Source organism: Carcharhinus amblyrhynchos, chromosome 33 (genome assembly GCF_965287045.1).
Source record: "Carcharhinus amblyrhynchos chromosome 33, sCarAmb.v2.hapA, whole genome shotgun sequence".
Taxonomy (NCBI): domain Eukaryota; kingdom Metazoa; phylum Chordata; class Chondrichthyes; order Carcharhiniformes; family Carcharhinidae; genus Carcharhinus; species Carcharhinus amblyrhynchos.
Genome location: NC_137356.1, coordinates 17113203 through 17139101, shown reverse-complemented (window position 1 = coordinate 17139101; position 25899 = coordinate 17113203). Strand labels below are relative to the sequence as shown.

The window sequence follows — 25899 nt, the reverse complement described above, 5'->3', positions numbered from 1 at the left end:
CCTGACACTAAGGGGCAATTTAGCATGGCCAATCCACCTAACCCGCACATCTTCGGACACTAAGGGGTAATTTAGCATGGCCAATCCACCTAACCTGCACATCTTTGGAAACTAAGGGACAATTTAGCATGGCCAATCCACCTAACCTGCACATCTTTGGAAACTAAGGGACAATTTAGCATGGCCAATCCACCTAACCTGCACATCTTTGGAAACTAAGGGACAATTTAGCATGGCCAATCCACCTAACCCGCACATCTTCGGACACTAAGGGGTAATTTAGCATGGCCAATCCACCTAACCTGCACATCTTTGGAAACTAAGGGACAATTTAGCATGGCCAATCCACCTAACCTGCACATCTTTGGAAACTAAGGGACAATTTAGCATGGCCAATCCACCTAACCCGCACATCTTCGGACACTAAGGGGTAATTTAGCATGGCCAATCCACCTAACCTGCACATCTTTGGAAACTAAGGGACAATTTAGCATGGCCAATCCACCTAACCTGCACATCTTTGGAAATTAAGGGGCAATTTAGCATGGCCAATCCACCTAACCTGCACATCTTTGGAAACTAAGGGACAATTTAGCATGGCCAATCCTCCTAACCTGCACATCTTTGGACACTAAGGGGCAATTTAGCATGGCCAGTCCACCTAATCTTTGGACTGTGGGAGGAAACTGGACCACCCGGAGGAAACCCACGCAGACACAGGGGGAACGTACAGAGTCTGCACAGTGACCCAAGCCGGGAATCGAACCCGGATTCCTGGCATTGTGAGGCAACAGTGCTAACCGCTGTCCCACCCCACCCTACCCCAGTACTACCCAATCAGTGAATGGATGAACAGGTTAAAGGGATGAGAGAGAAGGACCGCTGATACAGAGGGAGATGGGGAAGGAATGTGAAGCTTGGAAACTGAGTTCACAGCAACAGTTTTTAAGATTCAGTCTCACAACACGTAGGTGTTTATTTTTGTGCAGATTGTGTGCTGGGAAGTGACTGAACCTGCACCAAAAGACTTTTCCAAACACGCTCCAGTAATAACAAAGTTTATTTATTAGTGTCACTAGTAGGCTTACATTAACTCTGCGATGAAGTTACAGTGAAAATCCCCTAGTTGCCACACTCCGGCGCCTGTTCGGGTACACTGAGGGAGAATTTAGCATGGCCAGTGCACCCTAACCAGCATGTCTTTCAGACTATGGGAGGAAACCCACGCAGACACGGGGAGAACGTGCAGGCTCCACACAGACAGTGACCGGGAATCGAACCCGGGTCCCTGGAACTGTGAGGCATCAGTGCCAACCCACTGTGCCACCGTGCCGCCCTATAAGACAGATCCATTCAACAGCCTGATGGCAGCAGGGAAGGAGCTGTTCTCGAGTCGGTGGGTACGTGACCTCAGCCGTACGGACTCCTCCTGTGCAGGTTTAAAATGGAGGCACTGCCCATGAATTAAGGGTTAGAGGGGTACATGAGGTTCACCTTTCTGGCCCAGAGTTGGCAGCTACGCCTGAAATTCAGGAATTATTTGAAGGCTGAAGGGCCAGAACCTGCGAGGCGAGGGACCCCATGGTAGAAAGTGGGGTCAATAATGAGGGGGCTAGTTTTTTGTCCAGGCAGACATGATGGGCTGAATGGCCTCTCTCTCTCTGCACTGTACCTTCTCTATGGTAAGAAGTCTCACAAAACTAGGTTAAAGTCCAACCAATTTATTTGATAGTAAACTCACAAGCTTTTGGGGTTTACTATCAAATAAACCTGTTGGACTCTAACCTGGTGTTGTGAGACTTCTTCCTGTGTTTACCCCTGTCCAACACCGGCATCTCCACATCTTTTCTACGGCACAGGGACTGAGACCGTCACTGCATTCGGGGGCAATGTAGAGGAGGAGAGAGGCTGGCAAACAGTAACTCACGGTAGTGGGATCTTCCTCTGTACTTGTGCAATGATCAACAGCTCCTGTAACGTGTATTGCATCTTATATTTTTCTCTCTCCTGATGGCTGCAGATTCAGAAGCGGGAGAGGACTTGCAGAGCCTATATAGAGGTACGGGAGTGTTTGTGGCAAGCGGTGGCTTTTCTGTTCCATTCGTTCACTCACCCTTCCTGCACGGTGGACATTAATTAGCCTCTCCTTTCTGCTCTGCCCCTTGCCTTTCGCTGATGGCTCCCTTCTCCTCGCGCCCCCCCCCCAACTTTAATCCCACTCAAAACATCAGCCGGCCACACATCGAAAGGCACTAGCTTCAACTCTTACCTCAGACCCTATCCAAGTCCTTTGTTGGGGTGTGAATGTCGCTGGCTTGGCCTAGCATTCATTGCCCATCTCTAATTGCCCCCTTGAGAAGGTGGTGGTGAGCTGCCTTCTTGAGCCTGCTGCACTCCCTGTGGTGTAGGCACACCCACCGTGCTGTTCGGGAGACCATAGAACTCTACAGCACACACAGGCCCTTCGGCCCACAAGTTGCCCCGATCATATCCCTACCTACCAGGCCTATCTATAACTCCCAATCCCATTAAATCCCATGTACTCATCCAGAAGTCTCTTAAAAGACCCCAGCGAGTTCACCTCTACCACCACCGCCGATTCCACTCACCCACCACCCTCTGAGTGAAAAACTTACCCCTGACATCTCCCGCTCCCCAGCACCATAAACCTGTGTCCTCTCGTAGCCACCATTCCAGCCCTGGGGAAATAGCCTCCGAGGATCCACCCTACCTATTCCTCTCAACATCTTGGAGGGAGTTCCAGGATTTTGAGAGCCAGCGACAGTGAGGCAACACTGATGTATTTGCAAAGCAGGATGGTGTGTGGCTTTGAGGGGAAATTGCGGGTGTTGGGGTATCTGCTGCCCTACAGGGTTTGGAAGGTGTTGTCTAAGGAGCCTTGCTGAGGTGCTGCTGTGCATCCTGTAGACGTTACACACAGCCGTCACTGATGAACGGGTCTAATCCTGGCTGACACATTGGAGATTAGGACAGATTAAACCAGTGTACCCTATAGACTGTGCTGTTAAAAATAACCACGAGATTAAAAATTACTTCTTACAGGCTCCAGGGTAATCCTGGGGAGGTTGGGAACTCCATCTTCAGTATAAATCGAAATCAAAGAATTCATGCAGTGCAGATGGAGGCCATTCAGCCCATCGAGTCTGTACAAAAGAGCGTCCACCCCCTCCCTATCCCTATTCATTTAGCATGGCCAATCCACCTAACCTGCACATCTTTGGACACTAAGGGACAATTTAGCACGGCCAATCCACCTAATCTGGATTGTGGGAGGAAACTGGAGCACCCAGGGTAAGCCCACACAGACACGGGGAGAATGTGCAAACTCCACACAGGGACCCGAGCCAGGAATCGAACCCAGATCCCTGGCGCTTTGCGATAGCAGTGCTAACCCACTGTGCCACCACACCTCACAGATGTGATTTGCTTCTAGGCTGTTGTACAGACTGTGGATAATCTGCTGAGACCGGAGGCTCTGGAGTCCTGGAAAGATATGAACACCACAGAACAGGTTCACACGGCAACCATGTTGTTGGATATCTTGGAAGAAGGGGCCTTTCTGCTAGCGGACAACCTCAAGGTGCCAGCGAGGGTCAACACCACCACCCAGAATGTCGGTAAGTATTGACGGTACATTGCCAGCCCGGTGCGTGTACGTGCCCAGCCCGGTGCGTGTACGTGCCCAGCCCGGTGCGTGTACGTGCCCAGCCCGGTGCGTGTACGTGCCCAGCCCGGTGCGTGTACGTGCCCAGCCCGGTGCGTGTACGTGCCCAGCCCGGTGCGTGTACGTGCCCAGCCCGGTGCGTGTACGTGCCCAGCCCGGTGCGTGTACGTGCCCAGCCCGGTGCGTGTACGTGCCCAGCCCGGTGCGTGTACGTGCCCAGCCCGGTGCGTGTACGTGCCCAGCCCGGTGCGTGTACGTGCCCAGCCCGGTGCGTGTACGTGCCCAGCCCGGTGCGTGTACGTGCCCAGCCCGGTGCGTGTACGTCCCCAGCCCGGTGTCCCTCTGTGTATATGGCACGCCGCCTGTCGGACCATCTGCTGTCATTACAGAGTCACTGTGTGTACCTCACCCTGCCTGGGCTCAGATAAACCTGCTGCCTCCGTCTGTCAGTGTCACTGAGATCTTAAAACTGATTCCAACTTGGATTTTTATCTGTGCGTTGATACAGGAAAGGAGAAACACTATTCTGCTTCCAATGAATATAAAATCAGTGCTAACTACAAACACTCTGGCTTCATCTCCCTCTCTGTTTCTCACTCTCTCTCTCTCTGCCTCACTTTCTCTTGGCTCTCTGGAATTTTCATCTGTCTCGTTGTGTTCTGCTCTTGTCCCACTTCCTGTCCTCTTCCTCCCTCTTTGATTCCTGTTTATCTTGCTGTTTCACCCTCTGTTTCTGCATCTCTCCATCCTCATCTTTCTCACACTCACTCTCTTAATCTTTCACACCCTTATTCTACCTCTAATTTTATCTTCCCCCTCTCCTTCCTTCTCTCCTTCTCTTCATCTTTCCTTTGCATCTCACCCCAACTCTCCTCCCTGCATTCCCCATTCTCACTCTCTCTCTATCTTTCCCTCTCTCCTCTTCCCCTCTCCTCACATTCTCCGTCTTCCCTCGCTCTCTTCTCTCCTCACTCGGTCTCTCTTTTCGCCTCTCCTTCTCTCTGCTGTCCTCACTACTCCCTTTCCCTTCCGCTATCTCTGCTCTCTCTCTCTCTTTCTCTCTCCACCTTTCCTCCCTTTTCCGACCCTCTCATTTCCTCCTCTCTCTCCTTCACTCCCTCCTTCTCCCCCTCCCCTGTCTTTCTTCCTTTCTCTGTATTTTTCTCTCTCTGTGTCTTTCTTTGTGTGTGTGCGGGTGTCTCTCCCCCGCCTCTCTCCCTCCCTCTTTCTCTGCACCCCCCTCCTCTCTCTCTCCCCCTCCCTCTCTCTCTCGCTCTACCCTCTCTCTCCCTCCCTCTTTCTCTGACCCCCCTTCTCTCTCTCCCCCCCCCCACCTTTCTCTGTCTCCCCTCCCTCTCTCTCTCTCCCTCTCTCTCTTTCTCTCTCCCTCTCCCCCCTCTCTCTCCCTCTCCCCCCTCTCTCTCCCTCTCCCCCCTCTCTCTCCCTCTCCCCCCTCTCTCTCCCTCTCCCCCCTCTCTCTCCCTCTCCCCCCTCTCTCTCCCTCTCCCCCCTCTCTCTCCCTCTCCCCCCTCTCTCTCCCTCTCCCCCCTCTCTCTCCCTCTCCCCCCTCTCTCTCCCTCTCCCCCCTCTCTCTCCCTCTCCCCCCTCTCTCTCCCTCTCCCCCCTCTCTCTCCCTCTCCCCCCTCTCTCTCCCTCTCCCTCCCTCTCTCTCCCCTCCCTCCCCCTCTCTCTCTCTCCCCTCCCTCCCCCTCTCTCTCTCCCCTCCCTCCCTCTCTCTCTCTCCCCTCCCTCCCTCTCTCTCTTTCTCTCTCACAGTGTTTGAAGTCTGTGTGCTCAATACGGAAGAGCAGGTGAAGGAGTTGACATTTCCAAATGGCTACCTGACAGAAAGCTTCATCCAGATCTCCCCAAATACCATCAAACAGAACAGTCGCAACGGTGAGTGTCAGCGCCAGTCAGCCTGTTAACCCCCTTGCTGCCAAAGTGTGAACCAAACACAATGTGGGGCTGGTTAACGGGTAGTCACGGCAACAGACAGTCACCCAAGAGCTAAGCGGGTCCTGGCATCCCACTGCCGCCCCCGCCCCCCTCCACCCGCTCTCTCCCCATATCCCTGTATCAATCCCCAAACTAATCCCACTGCCCCGCTCTCTCCCCATAGCCCTGTATCAATCCCCAAACTAATCCCACTGCCCCGCTCTCTCCCCATAGCCCTGTATCGATCCCAAAATAGTCCCACTGCCCCGCTTCAGCAACAGGCAGTCCCAGGACCCGACAGTGTGTAGTCATGGCACCAGGCAGTCTCAGGGTGTGACATGGGGTTAGCCACACAACTGGCCATTCCAGGACCTGACGATGATTAAATTTGATTTATTATTGTCACGTGTAGAGTATACAGTGAAAAATATTGTTTCTTGCGTGCTATACAGAGCATACCATTGATAGAGAAGGCAATGAGAGAGTGCAGAATGTAGTGTTACAATCATAGCTAGGGTGCAGAGAAAGATCAACTTAATGCGAGATAGGACCATTCAAAAGTCTGACAGCAGCAGGGAAGAAGCTGTTCTTGAGTCGGTTGGTACGTGACCTCAGACTTTTGTATCTTTTTCCTGACGGAAGAGAGAATGTCCGGGGTGTGTGGGGTCCTTAATTATGCTGGCTGCTTTGCTGAGGCAGCGGGAAGTGTAGACAGAGTCAGTGGATGGGAGGCTGGTTTGAATGATGGATTGGGCTACGTTCCTGGCCTTTTGTAGTTTCTCTGCGGTCTTGGTCAGAGCAGGAGCCCATACCAAGCTGTGATACAACCAGAAAGAATGCTTTCTATGGAGCATCTGTAAAAGTTGGTGGGAGTCGTAGCTGACATGCCAAATTTCCTTAGTTCTCTGAGAAAGTAGAGGCATTGGTGGGGCTTTCTTAACTATAGTGTCGGCGTTGGGGGGACCCGGACAGGTTGTTGGTGATCTGGACACCTAAAAACTTGAAGCTCTCGACCCTTTCTACTTTGTCCCCGTTGGTGTAGACAGGGGCATGTTCTCCTCATTGGAGTCAATGACAATCTCCTTCATTTTGTTGACATTGAGGGAGAGATTATTGTCGCCGCACCAGTTCACCAGATTCTCTATCTCGTTCCTGTTCTCTGTCTCATCATTGTTTGAGATCCGACCCACTACCGTAGTATTGTCAGCAAACTTGAGAATCGAATTGGAGGGGAATTTGGCCGCACGGACAGAGGTGTATAAGGAGTATAGTGAGGGGGCTGAGAACACAGCCTTGTGGGGCAGCGGTGTTGAGGATGATTGTGGAGGAGGTGTTGTTGCCTATCCTTACTGATTGTGGTCTGTGGGTTAGGAAGTTCAGGATTCAGTCACAGAGGGAGGCCGAGGCCCAGACCACGACAACAGGCAGCCATATTTGTTTTTTTTCCAAATTACCCACTAGAGTTCTTGTTGACTATTTTACATCAGTGGTCTCCAGTTAGATTCTTCCCTACAAGAGGAGATATTCACTCTGTATCCACTCCATCAAAACCTTTCAGGATGTTAAAGACCCTGATTAGGTCACCCCCTCTCACCCTTCCTTAGATACGAACATACAAATTTGGAGTGCGAGTAGGCCACTCAGCCCCTCCATTCACTAAGCCCGTGGCTGATCTGAATAGAGAACATAGAACATTACAGCGCAGTACAGGCCCTTCGGCCCTCGATGTTGCGCCGACCAGTGGAACCAATCTAATGACCCTCTAACCTAAACTATTCCAATGTTATCCATATGCCAATCCACTGACCATTTGAATGCCCTTAAAGTTGGCGAGTCCACAACTGCTGCAGGCAGGGCATTCCACACCCTTACTACCCTCTGAGTAAAGAACCTACCTCTGACATCCATCCTATAATTACCACCCCTCAGTTTAAAGCTATGTCCCCTTGTGTTAGCCATCACCATCCGAGGAGAGTGGAACCTCAAGCCCCCCCCAATAACCTCTCACTGCCTCAAGAATCTATCCAGTTCTGCCATAGAAATATTCAACGTCTCTGCTTCCACTGCCTTCTAAGGAAGAGAGTTCCGGACACTCCCCGCCCTCTGTGAGGAAACAATTCTCCTCATCTCCAGCCTCCTATTTATTGGCTACAGCTCAGCCTTCAACACCATCATCCCCACGAAACTCAACTCCAAACTCCGTGGTCTGGGCCTCGGTTCCTCCCTCTGTGACTGGATCCTGAATTTTCGAACCCACGGACCACAATCAGTAAGGACAGGCGACAACACCTCCTCCACGATCATCCTCAACACTGGTGTCCCCCACAAGGCTATGTTCTCATACTCCTTATACACCTCTGACCGTGCGGCCAAATTCCCCTCCAATTCGATTCCAAATTTGCTGACGACACCAAATTTGGTACTAAAGAAAAACCAAGAGAGGAGGTCCAGAATCCACAAAACTTAGTTGTAATTTAGAGAGGGACTGGAATTTTTTTTCCGTGAATGAGTGGGAATTGTTAGAATGGCATCCCATTAAAATCGTGTTCGATTGGGTTTAATAGTTGAGATAACCCGTTCACTGTTCGAGAAATAAAGTGTGATTTTTGCTGAGACAGTCTCAGGGAGTTATTTTCATTTAACCACAAAAAGTTGCTGAGGAGCAGATTGGACCACGTCACACACTCACTTTAACAGATTAAAGGGGGAGGGATTCCTCTTTGTTAGAATGGCATCCCATTAAAATCGTGTTCGATTCGGTTTAATAGTTGAGATAACCCGTTCACTGTTAGTCAGAGAAATAAAGTGTGATTTTTGCAGAGTCTCAGGGAGTTATTTTGATTTAACCACAAAAAAGTTGCTGAGGAGCAGATTGGACCACGTCACACACTCACTTTAACAGATTAAAGGGGGAGGGATTCCTCTTTGAGGTGTTAGTTCACTGAGGAGTGGGGGGGGTCAACCCCCGCTTTGTAGCCATGGCGTCCGGTGATGGTTTTAGTGACGACGCCTCCTGGTGCTATTCCGCAGGGGTTGTGAAGGTGGTGCTGATCCTGTACAACAACCTGGGCCAGTTCCTGTCGACGGAGAACGCCACGGTGAGGATGGGCACTGACCTCAGCAGCCAGAGCACCTCCATCGTCGTCAACTCTCAGATCATCGCCGCCTCCATCAACAAGGAATCCAGCCGTGTCTTCCTCACTGAGCCCGTCATCTTCACCCTGCAGCACCTGAATGTACGGACGGCCGGGGGGGGTCCCCACCCACCGCCCCCCCCGGGGCAGGGGGTGGAGGTGGGGTGGAGGGGAGCTGGGTGGCGGAATGGAGGGGGAAGGGCAGAGAGGGAGCCTGAGGGAGGGGGAGGGGGAGGGGGGTGGGCTGGAGGGGAAGCCAGGGCTCGGCTCCCCCCCCCCCCCCCCCAGCGAGGGGGGAAGGGCAGAGAGGGAGCCACGGGGAGAGGGTGCTGGAGGGGAGGGGGGGTGCCCCAGGAAGGGGGGAATGGAGGTGGGGGGAGGGGAGGGGGTAGCCAGGGAGGTGGGCTGTGGAGGGGGGAGGGGCCAGAGAGGCTCCTCCGTGGGGTGGGGGGAGGCAACAGAGTGGGGGGGGGGAGGGACGGAGAGAGAGCGAGCGGGGTGTGAGGTGGAGCTAGGGAGTTGGGGGAGGGCAGAGGGGGGTGGGAGGGGAGCTGGAGCTGGGCCTGCCCCCCCCCCCCCCCCCCCCACTCCTGGGAAGGGGGAGTGGAGGGGGTTGGTGGGGGGGGGGAGAGGACGGGCAGAAGGGCAGCTGGGGAGATGGGATGGGGAGGGAGCGAGCCTAGGCTCTCCCCCGGGGGAGGGGGGATGGAGTGGTGGGGGGGGGTGGAACCTGGGAGGGGGGAGCTGGGAGCCGGTGGTGGGGGGGGGGCAGTGGGAGATGGAGCCGGAGAGGTGAGAGCCGGGATGTGCGGGGAGGGGGTGAGCCAGCGGGAAGGGCGGGCGACAGAGGGGAGGCAAAGAGGTGGGCAGGAGATGGAGTGGAGGGGGGAGCCGATGTTGGTGGGTTGGGGGGGGGAGCAGAGGGGATACCGGGTTGGGGGGGTGGGGGAGGGAGCAGCTTACGGATGTCACCCCTTGAATTTACCCTAGTTGGTCCCCCCCGACACTAAGGGGCAACTTAGCACAGCCAATCCGCACATCTTCCAAGTGAGTTGTCGTGGAATGTTTTCCAGGGCAGGCTCCTGTGGGATAAATTCACCCTCGCTGCCGGCACGGGGTGTGGCACTCTGCTCGGTCAGATCCGGAGGTTGGGTTGAGTGGGCGCTCTACACTCTGTCCCCAGTATCCCATCCGTTGCTGCCCCAGAGCAATGACCTGCGTCATTGGGAATAGATGCTGGCTGGAACAGCTACCCGCTGGCTGGAACATTCCCGATGGGAAATTTGGCCTTCTGACTACTAAAAACACCCAGAGACAGGTGATATCTCTTGGCGGGGTGGTGGGGGTGCCACCCTAGCCTGGCAACCCTGTTGGCATCAGGTTTGATGGTGCGTTTCACAAGCACTCAAGGTCTGCTCCTGTGCACAAGGAACTCCCATTCCCGCAGCGACCCCTCCACGTTCCCAGTTCCCCCAGGCAGCAGCCAACCTTTCGCACAGCAAGATCCCGAGAGCGTTGGGCCGAACGGCTGGCGAATCGATTTACAGCCTTCCTGGTTGAGGGAGGAATACTGGGAGAACTCCTCGGCATTCCATAGGGTGGAGTGAATGGGGAATGGGTGACAGCCTGTGGGATTCTGTAGGATGGAGTGGGTGGGGAGGGTTTGACCCGTGCTGGAGCCGTGGGTATTTGGGTGCCCGGATTGACGCGATATTTTTCCCTTTCAGCCGAAGAACCATTTCAATGCAAACTGCTCCTTCTGGAATTACTCGGAACGCACTATGATGGGATTCTGGTCCTCGCAAGGCTGCCGACTGATTGCGAGTAACAGGACGCACACTGCCTGTGCCTGCAGCCACCTCACCAACTTCGCGGTGCTGATGGCACACCGGGAGATCCTGGTAAGTCTCTGCCACCTCTCAGATTCATTCTTTACCAGGAGGTGGGCATCGCACCCCCCCTCACCCCCCCCACCCCACCCTCACCCCCACCCTCCACAGCTCCACACCCCCACCCACACCCTCATCCACCCACACACCCACCCCCCACAGCTCCACACCCCCACCCACACCCCACCCCCCCACAGCTCCACACCCCCACACCCACCCCCGACAGCTCCACAACCCCACCCACACATCCACCCCCACAGTTCCACACACCACCCACACCCCCACCCCCACCCACCCATAACCCACCCACACCTCCACACAGACACCCAATCACGCCGTCACCACTACACTCCCATCCACACTCCCACCCATACCCCCACCCCCAGCCACACAGTTCCACTCCCCCCATCCACACCCCCACTGACATCCTATCCACTCCCACCCACCCACACCTTCACCCCCACCCACTCCTCCACACACACACCTCCACTCCCCACCACCCACACCCTCATCCTCACACCTCCACCCCTCCACCCCCAAGCACACCCCCACCCCTCCACATTCCTAGCACCACCCACACCCCTCTACATGCCCACCTCCCCCCTCCACATCCTATCCACACCCACCCACACCCCACCCTCCTCCCCATCTCACCCATTTTAACCAGTCACCCACTTATTCCACTTACCAACCTCAACCGCCTCACCCACCCAAATACCCACCTCAGCCTCCAGTCATACGGCATTCCTCAAGGATCCAGATCGGAAGCTTCTGGAATGAAATGCATAGAAGTGTCAAGTCGAGCACTTTAAAGTTTATTTATTAGTGTCACAAGTAGGCTGACATTAATACTGCAGTGAAGTTACTGTGAAAATCGCACCTGTTCGGGTCACACTGAGGGAGAATTTAGCACGGCCAATGCACCCTAACCAGCACACCTTTCAGACTGTGGGAGGAACTGGAGGACCCGGAGGAAACCCACGCAGACACTGGGAGAATGTGCAAACTCCACACAGACAGTGACCCGAGCCGGGAATCGAACCCAGGTCCCTGGAGCTCTGAAGCAGCAGTGCTAACCCACTGTGCCACCCAATGTATTTGTCTATTTACCCCTTAAATGCTGCAATAAATCCTCCTCCTAAGCTCTCTAACTACCTGAAATGGAGGAATATGTGGAGATGTGGGGAGAACGTGGGGGAATGACAGTACACAAATTGCTCCTTGGTAGGGCCAGCACAGAGATAACAGGCTGAATAACCTTCTTTCCCTTTGATAAGACATAGGAGCAGAATTAGGCCACTCGGCCCATCGAGTCTGCTCCGCCATTCAATCATGGCTGATATTTTTCTCATCCCTGTTCTCCTGTCTTTTCCCCATAACCCTGATCCCCTTATTAATCAAGAACCTATCTATCTTTGTCTTAAAGACACTCAGTGACCTGGCCTCCTCTGCGGCAAAGAGTTCCACAGATTCCCCACTCTCTGGCTGAAGAAATTCCTCCTCATCTCTGCTTTAAAGGATCTTCCCTGTAGCCTGAGGTTGTACCCTCTGGGTCTGGTTTTATCTAATCATGAGCTCCACGTCCACTCTATCCAGGGCCTCGCAGTATCCTGTAAGTTTCGATAAAATCCCCCATTTCGAAACTCCAACGAGTACAGACCCAGAGTCCTCAACTGTTCCTCATACAAGCTCTTCATTCCAGGAATTATTCTTGTGAACCTCCTCTGGACCCTTTCCAAGGCCAGCACATCCTTCCTTAGATAGGAGGCCCAAAACTGCTCACAATATTCCAAATGGGGTCTGACCAGAGCCTTATACAGTCTCAGAAGTACACCTTGACTCTCCAAAAAATCCCTGCCTTGAATATATTCAATAACTGAGGGTAGATAATGTCCAGGATCCACCAATTCCCAAGTGATGAACTTCCTCCTCGGCTCAGTCCCAGGGTGAGGTTTTCCAGCTGTGATGCATTTTCCCACAATGGGGATGGCCCACCTGGGATCTTCCAGTCCCGCCGATAATTAAGGGGTCTTGCGTGCCCCGGGACCTCTGCAGAAGACCCCGGCGTTGAAAATGACGGGCAAAATTCAGCCCTCAATGATGAAGAGATAACTCAGAGGCCGCAATCTTAAAGTCAAGAAACGGGCAACACAATTCTTTGGTTTTTTTTCTGATATTCCGGGTGTTGCAGCGATAAGGAAGGAGGCAAATTGTGCTCCAGCTGCAGTGCCAAGGTCAACCATTCTGTCAACACTCACGATCAAACGTTGTGAATGTCCAGTTGGGCGAGGGAGTAGAGTGTGACCCAGGGAGCCCAGCCTTCAATACAGGGTGGATGAGGCCTTCAAGGAGAAGCTTTGCCCAGGGATCCGGTTCATATATTCATTGGCACTCCCTTGTGAAAGAGTCCCTACCGTGCAGAAGGAGGCCATTAGGCCCATCGAGCCTGCATCGACTCAGCAACTCACTGAGGGCCCAACACCACCACGCACCACCACCCTATCCTCATAATCCCATGTACTGCCCTGCTAATCCCCTTAACCTGCACATGTTTGGACACTAAGGGGCAATTTAGTGTGGCCAATCCACCTAAACTGCACATCTTTGGACACTAAGGGACAATTTAGCATGGCCAATCCACCTAACCTGCACATCTTTGGAAACTAAGGGACAATTTAGCATGGCCAATCCACCTAACCTGCACATCTTTGACACTAAGGGGCAATTTAGCATGGCCAATCCACCTAACCTGCACATCTTTGGAAACTAAGGGACAATTTAGCATGGCCAATCCACCTAACCTGCACATCTTTGACACTAAGGGGCAATTTAGCATGGCCAATCCACCTAACCTGCACATATTTGACACTAAGGGGCAATTTAGCATGGCCAATCCACCTAACCTGCACATCTTTGACACTAAGGGGCAATTTAGCATGGCCAATCCACCTAACCTGCACATCTTTGGACACGAAGGGACAATTTAGCATGGCCAATCCACCTAACCTGCACATCTTTGACACTAAGGGGCAATTTAGCATGGCCAATCCACCTAGCCTGCACATCTTTGGACACTAAGGGACAATTTAGCATGGCTAATCCACCTAACCTACACATCTTTGGACTGTGGGACGAAACCGGAGCACGTGGAGGAAACCTACACAGAGAGAGAGAGAAACAGGTTATCAGAGAGAGAGAAACAGGTTATCAGAGAGAGAGAGAGAAACAGGGTATCAGAGAGAGAGAGAGAAACAGGGTATCAGAGAGAGAGAGAGAAACAGGGTATCAGAGAGAGAGAGAGAAACAGGGTATCAGAGAGAGAGAGAGAAACAGGGTATCAGAGAGAGAGAGAGAAACAGGGTATCAGAGAGAGAGAGAGAAACAGGGTATCAGAGAGAGAGAGAGAAACAGGGTATCAGAGAGAGAGAGAGAAACAGGGTATCAGAGAGAGAGAGAGAAACAGGGTATCAGAGAGAGAGAGAGAAACAGGGTATCAGAGAGAGAGAGAGAAACAGGGTATCAGAGAGAGAGAGAGAAACAGGGTATCAGAGAGAGAGAGAGAAACAGGGTATCAGAGAGAGAGAGAGAGAAACAGGGTATCAGAGAGAGAGAGAGAAACAGGGTATCAGAGAGAGAGAGAGAAACAGGGTATCAGAGAGAGAGAGAGAAACAGGGTATCAGAGAGAGAGAGAGAAACAGGGTATCAGAGAGAGAGAGAGAAACAGGGTATCAGAGAGAGAGAAACAGGGTATCAGAGAGAGAGAGAGAAACAGGGTATCAGAGAGAGAGAGAGAAACAGGGTATCAGAGAGAGAGAGAGAAACAGGGTATCAGAGAGAGAGAGAGAAACAGGGTATCAGAGAGAGAGAGAGAAACAGGGTATCAGAGAGAGAGAGAGAAACAGGGTATCAGAGAGAGAGAGAGAAACAGGGTATCAGAGAGAGAGAGAGAAACAGGGTATCAGAGAGAGAGAGAGAAACAGGGTATCAGAGAGAGAGAGAGAGAAACAGGGTATCAGAGAGAGAGAGAGAAACAGGGTATCAGAGAGAGCGAGAAACAGAGAGAGAGAAACAGGTTATCAGAGAGAGAAAACAGGTTATCAGAGAGAGAGAAACAGGTTATCAGGAGAGAGAGAGAAACAGGGTATCAGAGAGAGAGAGAGAGAAAACAGGGTATCAGAGAGAGAGAGAGAGAAAACAGGGTATCAGAGAGAGAGAGAGAGAAACAGGGTATCAGAGAGAGAGAGAGAAACAGGGTATCAGAGAGAGCGAGAAACAGGGTATCAGAGAGAGAGAGAAACAGGTTATCAGAGAGAGAGAAACAGGTTATCAGAGAGAGAGAAACAGGTTATCAGAGAGAGAGAAACAGGTTATCAGAGAGAGAGAAAACAGGTTATCAGAGAGAGAGAAAACAGGTTATCAGAGACAGAAAGAAACAGGTTATCAGAGAGAGAAACAGGTTGTCAGAGAGAGAAACAGGTTATCAGAGAGAGAGAGAGAAACAGGTTATCAGAGAGAGAGAGAGAAACAGGTTATCAGAGAGAGAGAGAGAGAGAGAAACAGGTTATCAGAGAGAGAGAGAGAGAAACAGGTTATCAGAGAGAGAGAGAGAGAAAACAGGGTATCAGAGAGAGAGAGAAAACAGGGTATCAGAGAGAGAGAGAAACAGGGTATCAGAGAGAGAGAGAAAAAACAGGGTATCAGAGAGAGAGAGAGAGAAACAGGGTATCAGAGAGAGAAACAGGTTATCAGAGAGGGAGAGAAATGGTTAATAAGAGTGAGGCAATTAACTGGAAGCTAAGCTTTTCCATCTCCCTCTCCGCCTTCTGGCATCACTAAGAATTGATTTTTCAGATCACTATCACATCACCAATTGTGGGATCTTGCTGCATTTCCTGCAAGACTGACTGCTTTTTCCGAGTGACGTTCACTCTAACGCTCTCGGAGGCTCCTGTGATGGTTGAATGTCCAAGTCTTATCTCTGTTCATTGTTATCCTGTTTTTATATCTCTATTTTTTATATCTCTTTCTCTTACTGCTGCCTTTCTGTGATGCTGGCGGCCTCCCCTACCCGTTGGGTGGAATCTCTCTCTCTCTCTCGCTCTCTCTCTGTTTCCTCTGCCACTCCGCGGCTCTGCACTCTGTCCACTTCCCTCAGTTGACGTGACCCTCCCTACCTCTGCCCCGGCATTTTGCTGCCTCTCCGCTCGTCGAGTTCTTATGTCCTTGACAGCTAAGGAACAGCAGCGACCTCGCTGACCTACAGACGACTCTCTGCTACCAGGTCCTGACCGTCAGTCTGGCCTCGGGTGCCGTGATAGTTACCCCTCAGAGCGAGGCCCGCTCCTCCCCCCCCCGATCTCCCCACCCCACTCCCATGTGGTCAGAGCTGCCCCAACGTCACGTGGCAATTAGCAACCGACAAGGGACGGAGAGGTGAGCGACTGCCTCAGGTTAGGCAGGGCTCCCTCCGCAGGTTCCCGTTCGGAATGAGTAATGGTTCAGCGTCTGTGCAGGAGGGAGCGGAAAGGCCAAGAGCTGACCCTGATTCGCAAGGCCCAGGGCTCCCCGAGTGCCTCAGGGAAGCAATAATTCAGTCTCACGTCTGGCTGACTCTCGGCTACGTTGAACCCAGCTGACCCCTGAGCCTGTCAGCGAAATCATTTGCAATGCGAGGTCGGTGAAAATCAAGGTCAGGTTTGTAACTAAACTTTCCACATGGTCTGTGCACGGAATCATAGAATCCCAACAGTGCAGGAGGAGGGCCATTCAGCCCGTCGACAACTGTTACTTTTCTCAATTTCTCTGTCCTCTCGTGCAGCGTGTGGGAATTTTAGGTAAAGTTGTCTTTGGACATGGGTTTACCCCGGGCAAACTGTCATCTCTCGCCCAGCCTGAGGGAGTTAAGTGTTTACAACGGAACAGGATTGGAGTCACACGCAGAGCAGCCTGCTGCCTGAAGGCCACTGGTTGGGTTTGGAATCATAGAATAGTGCCAAAGGAGGCCATTCAGCCCATCAAGCCTGTACCGAGCACAATCCCACCCAGACATTATCCCCGTATCTCCACATATTTACCCTGCCAATCCCCCTAACACTAAGGGGCAATTTAGTATGGCCAATCCACCTAACCTACTTATCATTTGGACACTAAGGGGCAATTTAGCATGGCCAATCCACCTAACCTACACATCTTTGGACACTAAGGGGCAATTTAGCATGGCCAATCCACCTACTGTATATATTTTCAGATTGTAGTCAGAAGCCGGAGCGCATGGAGGAAACCCACGCAGACACGGGGAGAACGTACAAACTCCACACAGTCACCTGAGGCCAGATTGGAACCTGGGTCCCTGGCACTGTGAGGCAGCAGTGTGCCATCACAAAATTCTGCCCCTTTCTGCTAGAGATATTTATTGCCAGAGTTAATGGCTTTCATTTTGGCCACTGCCGGACTGGGATTTACCTCAGGGTCATTCAGCCCAATGCCAGAACGCTAAGTTATCCAATCTATTGCAGACCAATAGTGTTTCACTGAGCTGTGGCCAAGCCTGGTCCTTGGAAGATGTTGGGCCCATGTCTCCCGCGGTGGGGCTAGCTTCTCATTGACATCAAATGAGGCCATTCTCTATCTGAGTCCCGGAGATGCTTCTCATAGACTCATACAGTGCAGAACGAGGCCATTCGGCCATTGAGTCTGCACCGACCACAATCCCACCCAGAACCTATTTCTGTAACCCCATATTTCACCCTGCTTATTCCTCTGATGCTAAGGGTCAGTTTAGCATGGCCACTCAACCTAAGAGCATAAGAAATAGGAACAGGAGTAGGCCATCTAACCCCCCGATCTAACCCGGAGGAACCCCATGCAGGGAACGTGCAGACTCCTAAGCTGGGAATCGAACCAGGGTCCCTGGCACTGCGAGGCAGCAAAGAACAAAGAACAACACAGCACAGGAAACAGGCCCTTCGGCCCTACAAGCCCGCGCCGCCCATTTTGACAGTCAGTGAGTGCCTCATTCCAATCCTTCTCCTACCTACTTTTGTCTACGCCTCTTGGACTCCACAATAAAGGGGGTGCAAATTTTGAGAATTATACGTGCACCAGATTAAGGGAGGTCTAATTTAGGGACAATTTGTTAACACCAATCAGCCTAAGAGCACGTTTTTGGGGTGGGAGGAAACCGGAGCACCTGGAAAAAACCCACGCAGACACAGGGAGAATGTGCAAACTCCCACAGACACCGACCCAAGTCGGAGATCCAACCCGGGCCCCCGTAACTGCACAGCAAACAGTGATAGTCACTGAGCTGTCGTGTTGCCCGTCAGTTCGTCCAGTTTAAGTGTACGCTAACGACGTGAAGGACTAGGCAACTCTTGAAGCAACGTCCAAGAGCAGCCCTCGCACGACCCACCGCGTGTATGCCCCTCTTTGGACAACAAGGTGGACCGAATCGCCTGTGGATATAAAAAAAGAGATCAACAAACATACACAGCTTATATAGACAAAGTGCTAACCCACTGTGCCAAAGAACAAAGTACAATACAGCACTGGAAATAGGCCCTTCAGCCCTCCAAGCCTGCACCGCTTATGCGCCCAACTCGGCCATTCATTTGTATCCCTCTATTCCCAGTCTGTTCGTGTGGCTATCCAGATAAGCCACCGTGCCATGTGACATTCCATGGAGTCACGGCGAAAGAGTCACAGCCTCATCAGGTAGGATTTTCTGGCCTCACTCACCCTGTAGCCACCAAATCCCGCCGAGGTCAGTGGGCCTTACCATCCTGCACCCCTTGCCCACTCCGATTTCCATGGAGGGGGGTGGGACAGTAAAATTCCAGCCATTGAGCCCATTGACTCTGCATCGACATCTTGTTAAGATGGCGGCGCAGGCTCGTTGGGCCGAGGGGCCTGTTTCCCGTGCTGGGTTGGACCGGTCTCTATTTGTCACGAGAAGTTGGTCTGGTCCCTATTAAACACGCAGCCCCCGTGGGCTCTTCTAGAATGGCTTCAATTAGTGGGGTCCGTTGTTTGAGCTGAAGGCGGACTGTGCGAAGAATACAGATTCACCCTCACCAACATGAGCCACGACAGTGGGACCAGAGGCAGGTTTACGTGGATGGAAAGAGAATGTCCTATACCTACTGACGAGTTAAGAATTGAAGTGAATTGGAAATGATATAATTTGCAAGAGATTAAGAGATGAACTCAACGTTCCATATGCCCCTCTGGACACTAAGGAGCAATTTAGCACGGCCAATCCACTTAACTTCCACATTTTTAGGCTGGCACGGTGGGTTAGCACTGCAGCCTCACAGCGCCAGGGACGCGGGTTCGATTCCCGACTCAGGTCACTGTCTGTGTGGAGTTTGCACATTCTCCCCATGTCTGCTTGGGTCTCCTCCGGGTGCTCCGGTTTCCTCCCACAGTCCGAAAGATGCGCTGGTTCGGGTGCATTGACCCGAACAGGTCCTGGCGTGTGGCCACCAGGAGAATTTCGCAGTGACTTCATTGCAGTGTTAATGTAAACCTTACTCGTGACTAATAAATTAACTTTTACTGTAAATTTCTTCACAATGTTGCGATGGCTTTAGGCAGGTGTGTGGAGCTGTTGTGGCGCAGTGCGGTTAGCCCCCCCCCCCCGCCGCCCCTGGGCCTGTAGCTCCGGGTTCAGATCCCAAGCCAGGACTCGCTGCTGATGGAATAGGTCAACTTTTCAATCTTTCCAATGGTGAGAACCCTGGTCAGCTACATGTTGGAAAGAAGGTTGGAGCCTCCACCATCGCGATAGCCCCAGAGCACGCCAGAGCCAGAATATTCCAGATACTGTGGACCCGCTGCAGTGAATGGAGATTAGACTGAGCGCCAAATATTTCTCCTTCCTCGCTTGCAGCGGCTGTCACACGTGACCTGCCGGGAATCTCGGGCAACGTCTAAGCGACTGAGACTCCTCAGGTGGGGTGGATGGACACAGTAAGAAGTCTGACAACACCAGGTTAAAGTCCAACCGATTTGTTTGATAGTAAACTCACAAGCTTTCGGGGTTAGCCCCTTCGTCAGGTGAATGGAGAGTTCTGGCCTCAGACAGAGCACATAAAGCACAGACAGTTTACAGATTACTGATTAGAATGCGAATCTTTACAACTAACCTGCTGTTCAAGTCTTAAAGAGGCCAACAATGTGAGTGGAGAGAGCATTAAGCACAGCTTAAAGAGGTGTGCATTTGCTTAATACACTGCTGCCCCACAGCCCCCGGGTTCGATTCCCAGCTCGGGTCACTGTCTGTGCAGAGTCTGCACATTCTCCCCGTGTCCGCGTGGGTTTCCTCCGGGTGCTCCGGTTTCCTCCCACAGTCTTAAAGACGTGCTGGTTAGGGGTGCATTGACCTGAGCAGGCGCCGGAGTGTGGCAACTGGGGGAATTTCGCAGTAACTTCATTGCAGCGTTAATGTAAGCCTGACTTGTGACTGACAAATAAACATTCAAAAAACTTTTATTTTGAAGAGGCGGTGGATTTAAAACTGAGACGGGGAGGGACTACTTCTCACAGAGGGCGGTGAATTTGTGGAAGTCACTGTCCCATTGCGCGGTGGGGACTGATCGTTGAATTGTTCCGAGAAGGAGGTGGATATATTTCTAAGGGGATACAGGGAGGTGGATTTGAGACCAGGGAGAGATCAGCCACGATCTGATTGAATGGCGGAGCAGGCTCGAAGGGCTGGAGTTGCCGACTCCTGCTCCTACGTTCCGTTGATGGCGCGTTGTCTTTACTTGGTTCGTTTCCCTCTTTCTGCTCAGTATGAAGACCGCATGCACAGGTTGCTGCTCTCCGTGATCACCTGGGTTGGCATCGTCATCTCGCTGGTCTGCCTCACCATCTGCATCTCCACCTTCTGCTTCCTGCGAGGGATCCAGACCGACCGCAACACCATCCACAAGAACCTCTGCATCAACCTCTTCATCGCCGAGCTCATCTTCCTCATTGGCATCAACAAAACCCAGTACCAGGTGGGTGCCTGCCGCCACCAGCTCAAAGGGGGAAGACTCAGCAAGGCTGGGTGAGGAGGAAAGATCGTCCGCAAGGGCTATTTGGGGGGAGATAGTGGCCGAGTGGTATTATTGCTAGATTATTAATCCAGCAACTCAGCTCACGTTCCGGGCACCAGGGTTCGAATCCCACCACAGCAGGTGGGAGAATTTGAATTCAATAAAAAAACAATTGGAATTAAGAAGGAAATCTGCCGTCTTCGCTCAAAGGGTGGTGAATCTCTGGAATTCTCTGCCCGTTGAAGCGGTGGAGGCTACCTCGCTAAATATATTTAAGTCACGAGTAGATAGATTTCTGATAGACAAGGGAATTAAGGGTTATGGGGAGAAAGCGGGAAAGTGGAACTGATCCACTTCAGATCAGCCATGATCTTATTGAATGGCGGGGCAGGCTCGAAGGGCTAGATGGCCTACTCCTGCTCCTATTTCTTATGTTCTTATGGGTGTGACGAATCCACTACGTCTTGTGGGGACTGGGGGCCTGGTGTGGGCAGGGACTGTTGGTTCTATTCTGTGAAGGACACCGGTGATGCTGTAAGGTGTGCACAATAATGAACACCCTCAGATGTTAGGCCGCAAACTAACAGATTTAGCAAATTCTATCTCAAAACCCGTCGGAGAGTAAGTGAAGTGCATCGATAATCAACTCCACAGTCACTAGGTAACGTGGCAACATAAATACTCAAGCTCAGGTAAAGTGTATAGCATCCAGAGACTTGGCACTCTGAAATCTTCGAGCTCTGTTCCACCTTTTTCCACAGTAAGAAGTCTCACAACACCAGGTTAAATCCAACAGGTTTATTTGTTCCATATTAAGCTGTGAGATGATAAGAAGTGGGACTATGAATTGGCAGTTCTGGGCCTCAGGGACCCAGCCTCAATCCGGGTCTCAAGGCCCCAGTCCCAATCCCAATATCAGGGCCCCAGCCCCGATCCCGGCCTCGGGGCCCCGGCCCCCGATCCCGGCCTCGGGGCCCCGGCCCCCGATCCCGGCCTCGGGGCCCCGGCCCCCGATCCCGGCCTCGGGGCCCCGGCCCCCGATCCCGGCCTCGGGGCCCCGGCCCCCGATCCCGGCCTCGGGATCCGGCCTCAGCCCCAGCCTGAGGCCTAGCTTCAGCCCTGGTCTAGGGGCCTAGCATCACGGCTGCATCTCCCATTAACTGGCTTCTGTCTTTACTTTCTCAGATCGTGTGCCCAATAATCGCTGGCTTTCTACACTTCTTCTTCCTGGCGGCCTTCTCCTGGATGTGTCTGGAAGGTGTCCACCTCTACCTCATGCTGGTGGAGGTTTTTGAGAGCGAGTACTCCAGAAAGAAGTACTATTATCTCTGCGGTTACTGCTTCCCTGCGCTGGTGGTTGGGATTTCTGCAGCTGTGGATTACAGGAGCTACGGAACCGAGAAGGCGTGAGTAAAAATCGAACAAATCCATGTGCCTGGTGGGCATGTGGAAAAGTTAATTTATCAGTGTTGCAAATCGGCTTACATTAACACTGCAATGAAGTTACTGTGAAAATCCCCTAATCGCCACACTCAGGCACCTGTTCAGGTCAATGTGCCCTAACCAGCATGTCTTTTGGAGGATACTGGAGAAACTCACGCAGACACGGGGAGAACATGCAGTCTGCACACAGACAGTGACCCAAGCCGGGAATTAAGGCCATGTCCCTGGCGCTGTGAGGCAGCAGTGCTAATACTTTTCACTGTACATGTGACAATAATACATCAAAACTGAATCAAAGTAACGGAGAATCCCTACAGTGCAGAAAGAGGCCATTCAGCCCATCGAGTCTACAATCCCACCCCAGGCCCGATCCCCATAACCCCATACATTTACCCTAGGTAGTCCACCTGGTACTAACGGGCAATTTAGCACGGCCAATCCACCTAACCCGCACATCTTCAGAGGGTGGGAGGAAACCGGAGCACCCGGAGGAAACCCATGCAGACACGGGGAGAATGTGCGAACTCCACACAGACAGTGACCCGAGCCGGGAATTGAACTGGGGGTCCCCGTCCTGCCCCAAAATCTAGAACGCTTGCTTTCGATCAGAGTCTAAGAGAAAGGTGGTAATATTGGAGTTGTACAAAGCGTTAGGTTACAGCTGGAGCAGCGTGTGCAGCTCTGGTCACCTCACTACAGGAAGGATGTGACTGCACTGGAGGAGGGGTACAGAGAAGATTCACCAGGATGTTACCTGGGATGGAGCACTTGAGGTACAAGGAGAGATTGGATAGGCTGGGATTGTTTTCTCCAGAGCAGAGAGGGCTGGGGGGTGGTGGGTGGGGGGTGCATGATTGGGATGTAAAAGATTCTGAGGGGTACAGACAGAGAGTAGGGAGCAGTTGTTCCCCTTGGGTGAGGGGTCAGTGACGAGGGGGCAGAGTTTGAGGGTGAGGGACAGGAGATTCAGAGGGGATTTCTTTCACCCAGAGGGTGGTGGGAATCTGGGATGCGCCGCCTGGGAAGGTAGCGGAGTCCGGAAACCTTACAGCATTTAAAAAATATTTTGATGAGCACTTGAAATATCGTAACACATGGGACAGGTTGTAGAAAATGGGATTAGTGTGACAGTTATTGTTAGTATAGACTCGATGGGCTGAAGGGCCTTTTCTACACTGTATGACTCTATGATTATGACTATTGAGGTGCAGTGTTTATTATCTTGGCAGTGTAGTTTTTTTCATTCATTCGTGGGACATGGGTATCGCTGGCTAGGCCAGTATTTACTGCCCATCCTGAGTTGCCCAAGAGCAGTTGGGAATTAACCACGTTGCTGTGGCTCACACATAGTAGTCATGATGTGGGTATGCCGGCGTTGGACTGGCGTAAACACAGTAAAAAGTCTGACAACACCAGGTTTTAGTCCAACCTATTTATTTGATAATATACTCACTAGCTTTCGGGGTTACCCCCTTCGTCAGGCCAGAACTCTCCATTCACCTGACGAAGGGGGTAACCCCGAAAGCTAGTGAGTATATTATCAAATAAATAGGTTGGACTAAAACCTGGTGTTGTCAGACTTTTTACTGTGCTCACACATAGGCCAGACCAGGTAAGGATGGCAAATTTCCTTCTCAAAAAGGAACCAGATGGGTTTTTTTGACAACAGTCATCAGTAGGTTCAACATGCCAAATATTTTTTATTGAATTCAAATTCCACTGTCTGCCGTGGCAGGATTCGAACCAGGGTCCCCAGAACATTAGCTGAGTTTCTGGATTGATAGTCCAGTGCTAATACCACTGGGCCATCGCCTCCCCTAGTTGACTTGCAGCTAGTTTGAACTCTGTCTGGAGGAGTTCTGTCTCGCACAGCCTCGTGCTGTTCTAACAAACAAACGCCCACAAACATGGCTGTCTCACTGTGTGACCTGCTATAAATCCAAAGTCCTTTCCCAATAAGGGGGTGGCTAGCTGGATTATCCATCCTGTGTGATGACACCCACTCTTGAGAGGGTTGGAGACAGTGATATACAAAGGACCCATTCCACTTGGAATTACCCTTATGAAGATTTTGATTTGATTTATTATTGTCACATGTATTAACATACAGTGAAAAGTATTGTTTCTTGGACACTATATAGACAAAGCATACCGTTCATAAAGAACGAAAGGAGAGAGTGCAGAATGTAGTGTTACAGTCATAGCTAGGGTGTAGAGAAAGGTCAACTTAATGCGAGGTAGGTCCATTCAAAAGTCTGACAGCAGCAGGGAAGAAGCTGTTCTTGAGTCGGTCAGTACGTGACCTCAGACTTTGTCTTTTTCCTGACGGAAGGAGGTGGAAGAGAGAACATCCGGGATCCTTAATTATGCTGGCTGCTTTGCCGAGGCAGCGGGAAGTGTAGACAGAGTCAGTGGATGGGAGGCTGGTTTGTGTGATGGATTGGGCTACGTTCACAACCTTTTGTAGTTCCTTGTGGTCTTGGGCAGAGCAGGAGCCCATACCAAGCTGTGATACAACCAGAAAGAATGCTTTCTATGATGCATCTGTAAAAGTTGGTGACAGTCATAGCTGACACGCCAAATTTCCTTAGACTTTGGAAAAAGTAGAGGCGTTGGTGGGGCTTTCTTAACTATAGTGTCGGCATGGGGGGGGCCAGGACAAGTTGTTGGTGATCTGGACACCTAAAAACTCGAAGCTCTCGACCCTTTCTACTTTGTCCCTGTTGATGTAGACAGGGGCATGTTCTCCTTTACACTTACTGAAGTCAATGACAATCTCCTTCATTTTGTTGACATTGAGGGAGAGATTATTGTCACCGCACCAGTTCACCGGATTCTCTCATTGAGTCAACATTAGTCTAGAATGTTCCTTTTGTTCTCTCTTGGGACAGGGGAGTATTTCATTTCACAGGAGAAGGGTGCTACAGTGGTTAGTACTGCTCCAGGGACCCGGGTTCTATTCCCGGCTCGGGTCACTGTCTGTGTGGAGACTGCACATTCTCCCCGTGTCTGCATGGGTTTCCTCCGGCCACTCCGGTTTCCTCCCACAGTCCAAAGATGTGCGGATTAGGTGGATTGGCCGTGCTAAATTGACCCTTAGTGTCAGGGGGACTAGTTGGAGTAAATACATTGGGTTATGGGTCAGTGCAGACTCGATGGGCTGAATGGCCTCCTTAGCACTGTAAGGATTCTGTGATTCCATGAAAATGTTCGGCTCCTCCCCAGCCTCAGCGACATTCCACCTTCAATCTTCCAGGAGAAAGTCACTCCCAGACGAAAGGTTACGCTTCAACACTCAGTTTGTTTGATAAATGTCTGTGTGTCCTGTCAGAGTTGATATTTAAGGCAGGGTATTCATCACTGGTGAGAGGGCACGGACTGTGGAACATTTATCACCAATATTGTTTCACCCTGTCTAACACACTGCTCTCTCTCTCTGCTCCCAAACTCCATCCATCACTCCCAACGCTTCTCCTTCCCAATATCCAACGCTTTCCTTGCCTTTTTTATCTGTTTGTCACATTACCCCTCTCCTCGCCCCCACCCCTCTCCTCGCCCCCACCCTCTCCTCGCCCCCACCCCTCTCCTCGCCCCCACCCCTCTCCTCGCCCCCACCCCTCTCCTCGCCCCCACCCTCTCCTCGCCCCCACCCCTCTCCTCGCCCCCACCCCTCTCCTCGCCCCCACCCCTCTCCTCGCCCCCACCCCTCTCCTCGCCCCCACCCCTCTCCTCGCCCCCACCCCTCTCCTCGCCCCCACCCCTCTCC

The 25899-nt window shown here is 52.0% G+C and overlaps 1 protein-coding gene across 1 annotated transcript in view; it reads left to right on the top strand.

Moving 5' to 3' along the window:
• LOC145360920 (adhesion G protein-coupled receptor L1-like) overlaps positions 1-25899 on the top strand; it is a 243217-nt gene that overhangs the window by 155516 nt on the left and 61802 nt on the right. The window contains exons 8-14 of the mRNA XM_080216426.1: positions 2021-2059; positions 3455-3638; positions 5462-5584; positions 8654-8859; positions 10485-10658; positions 20442-20651; positions 21876-22096. Coding sequence (XP_080072552.1) covers positions 2021-2059; positions 3455-3638; positions 5462-5584; positions 8654-8859; positions 10485-10658; positions 20442-20651; positions 21876-22096 — 1157 coding nt within the window. The remainder of the gene's footprint in view (positions 1-2020; positions 2060-3454; positions 3639-5461; positions 5585-8653; positions 8860-10484; positions 10659-20441; positions 20652-21875; positions 22097-25899) is intronic.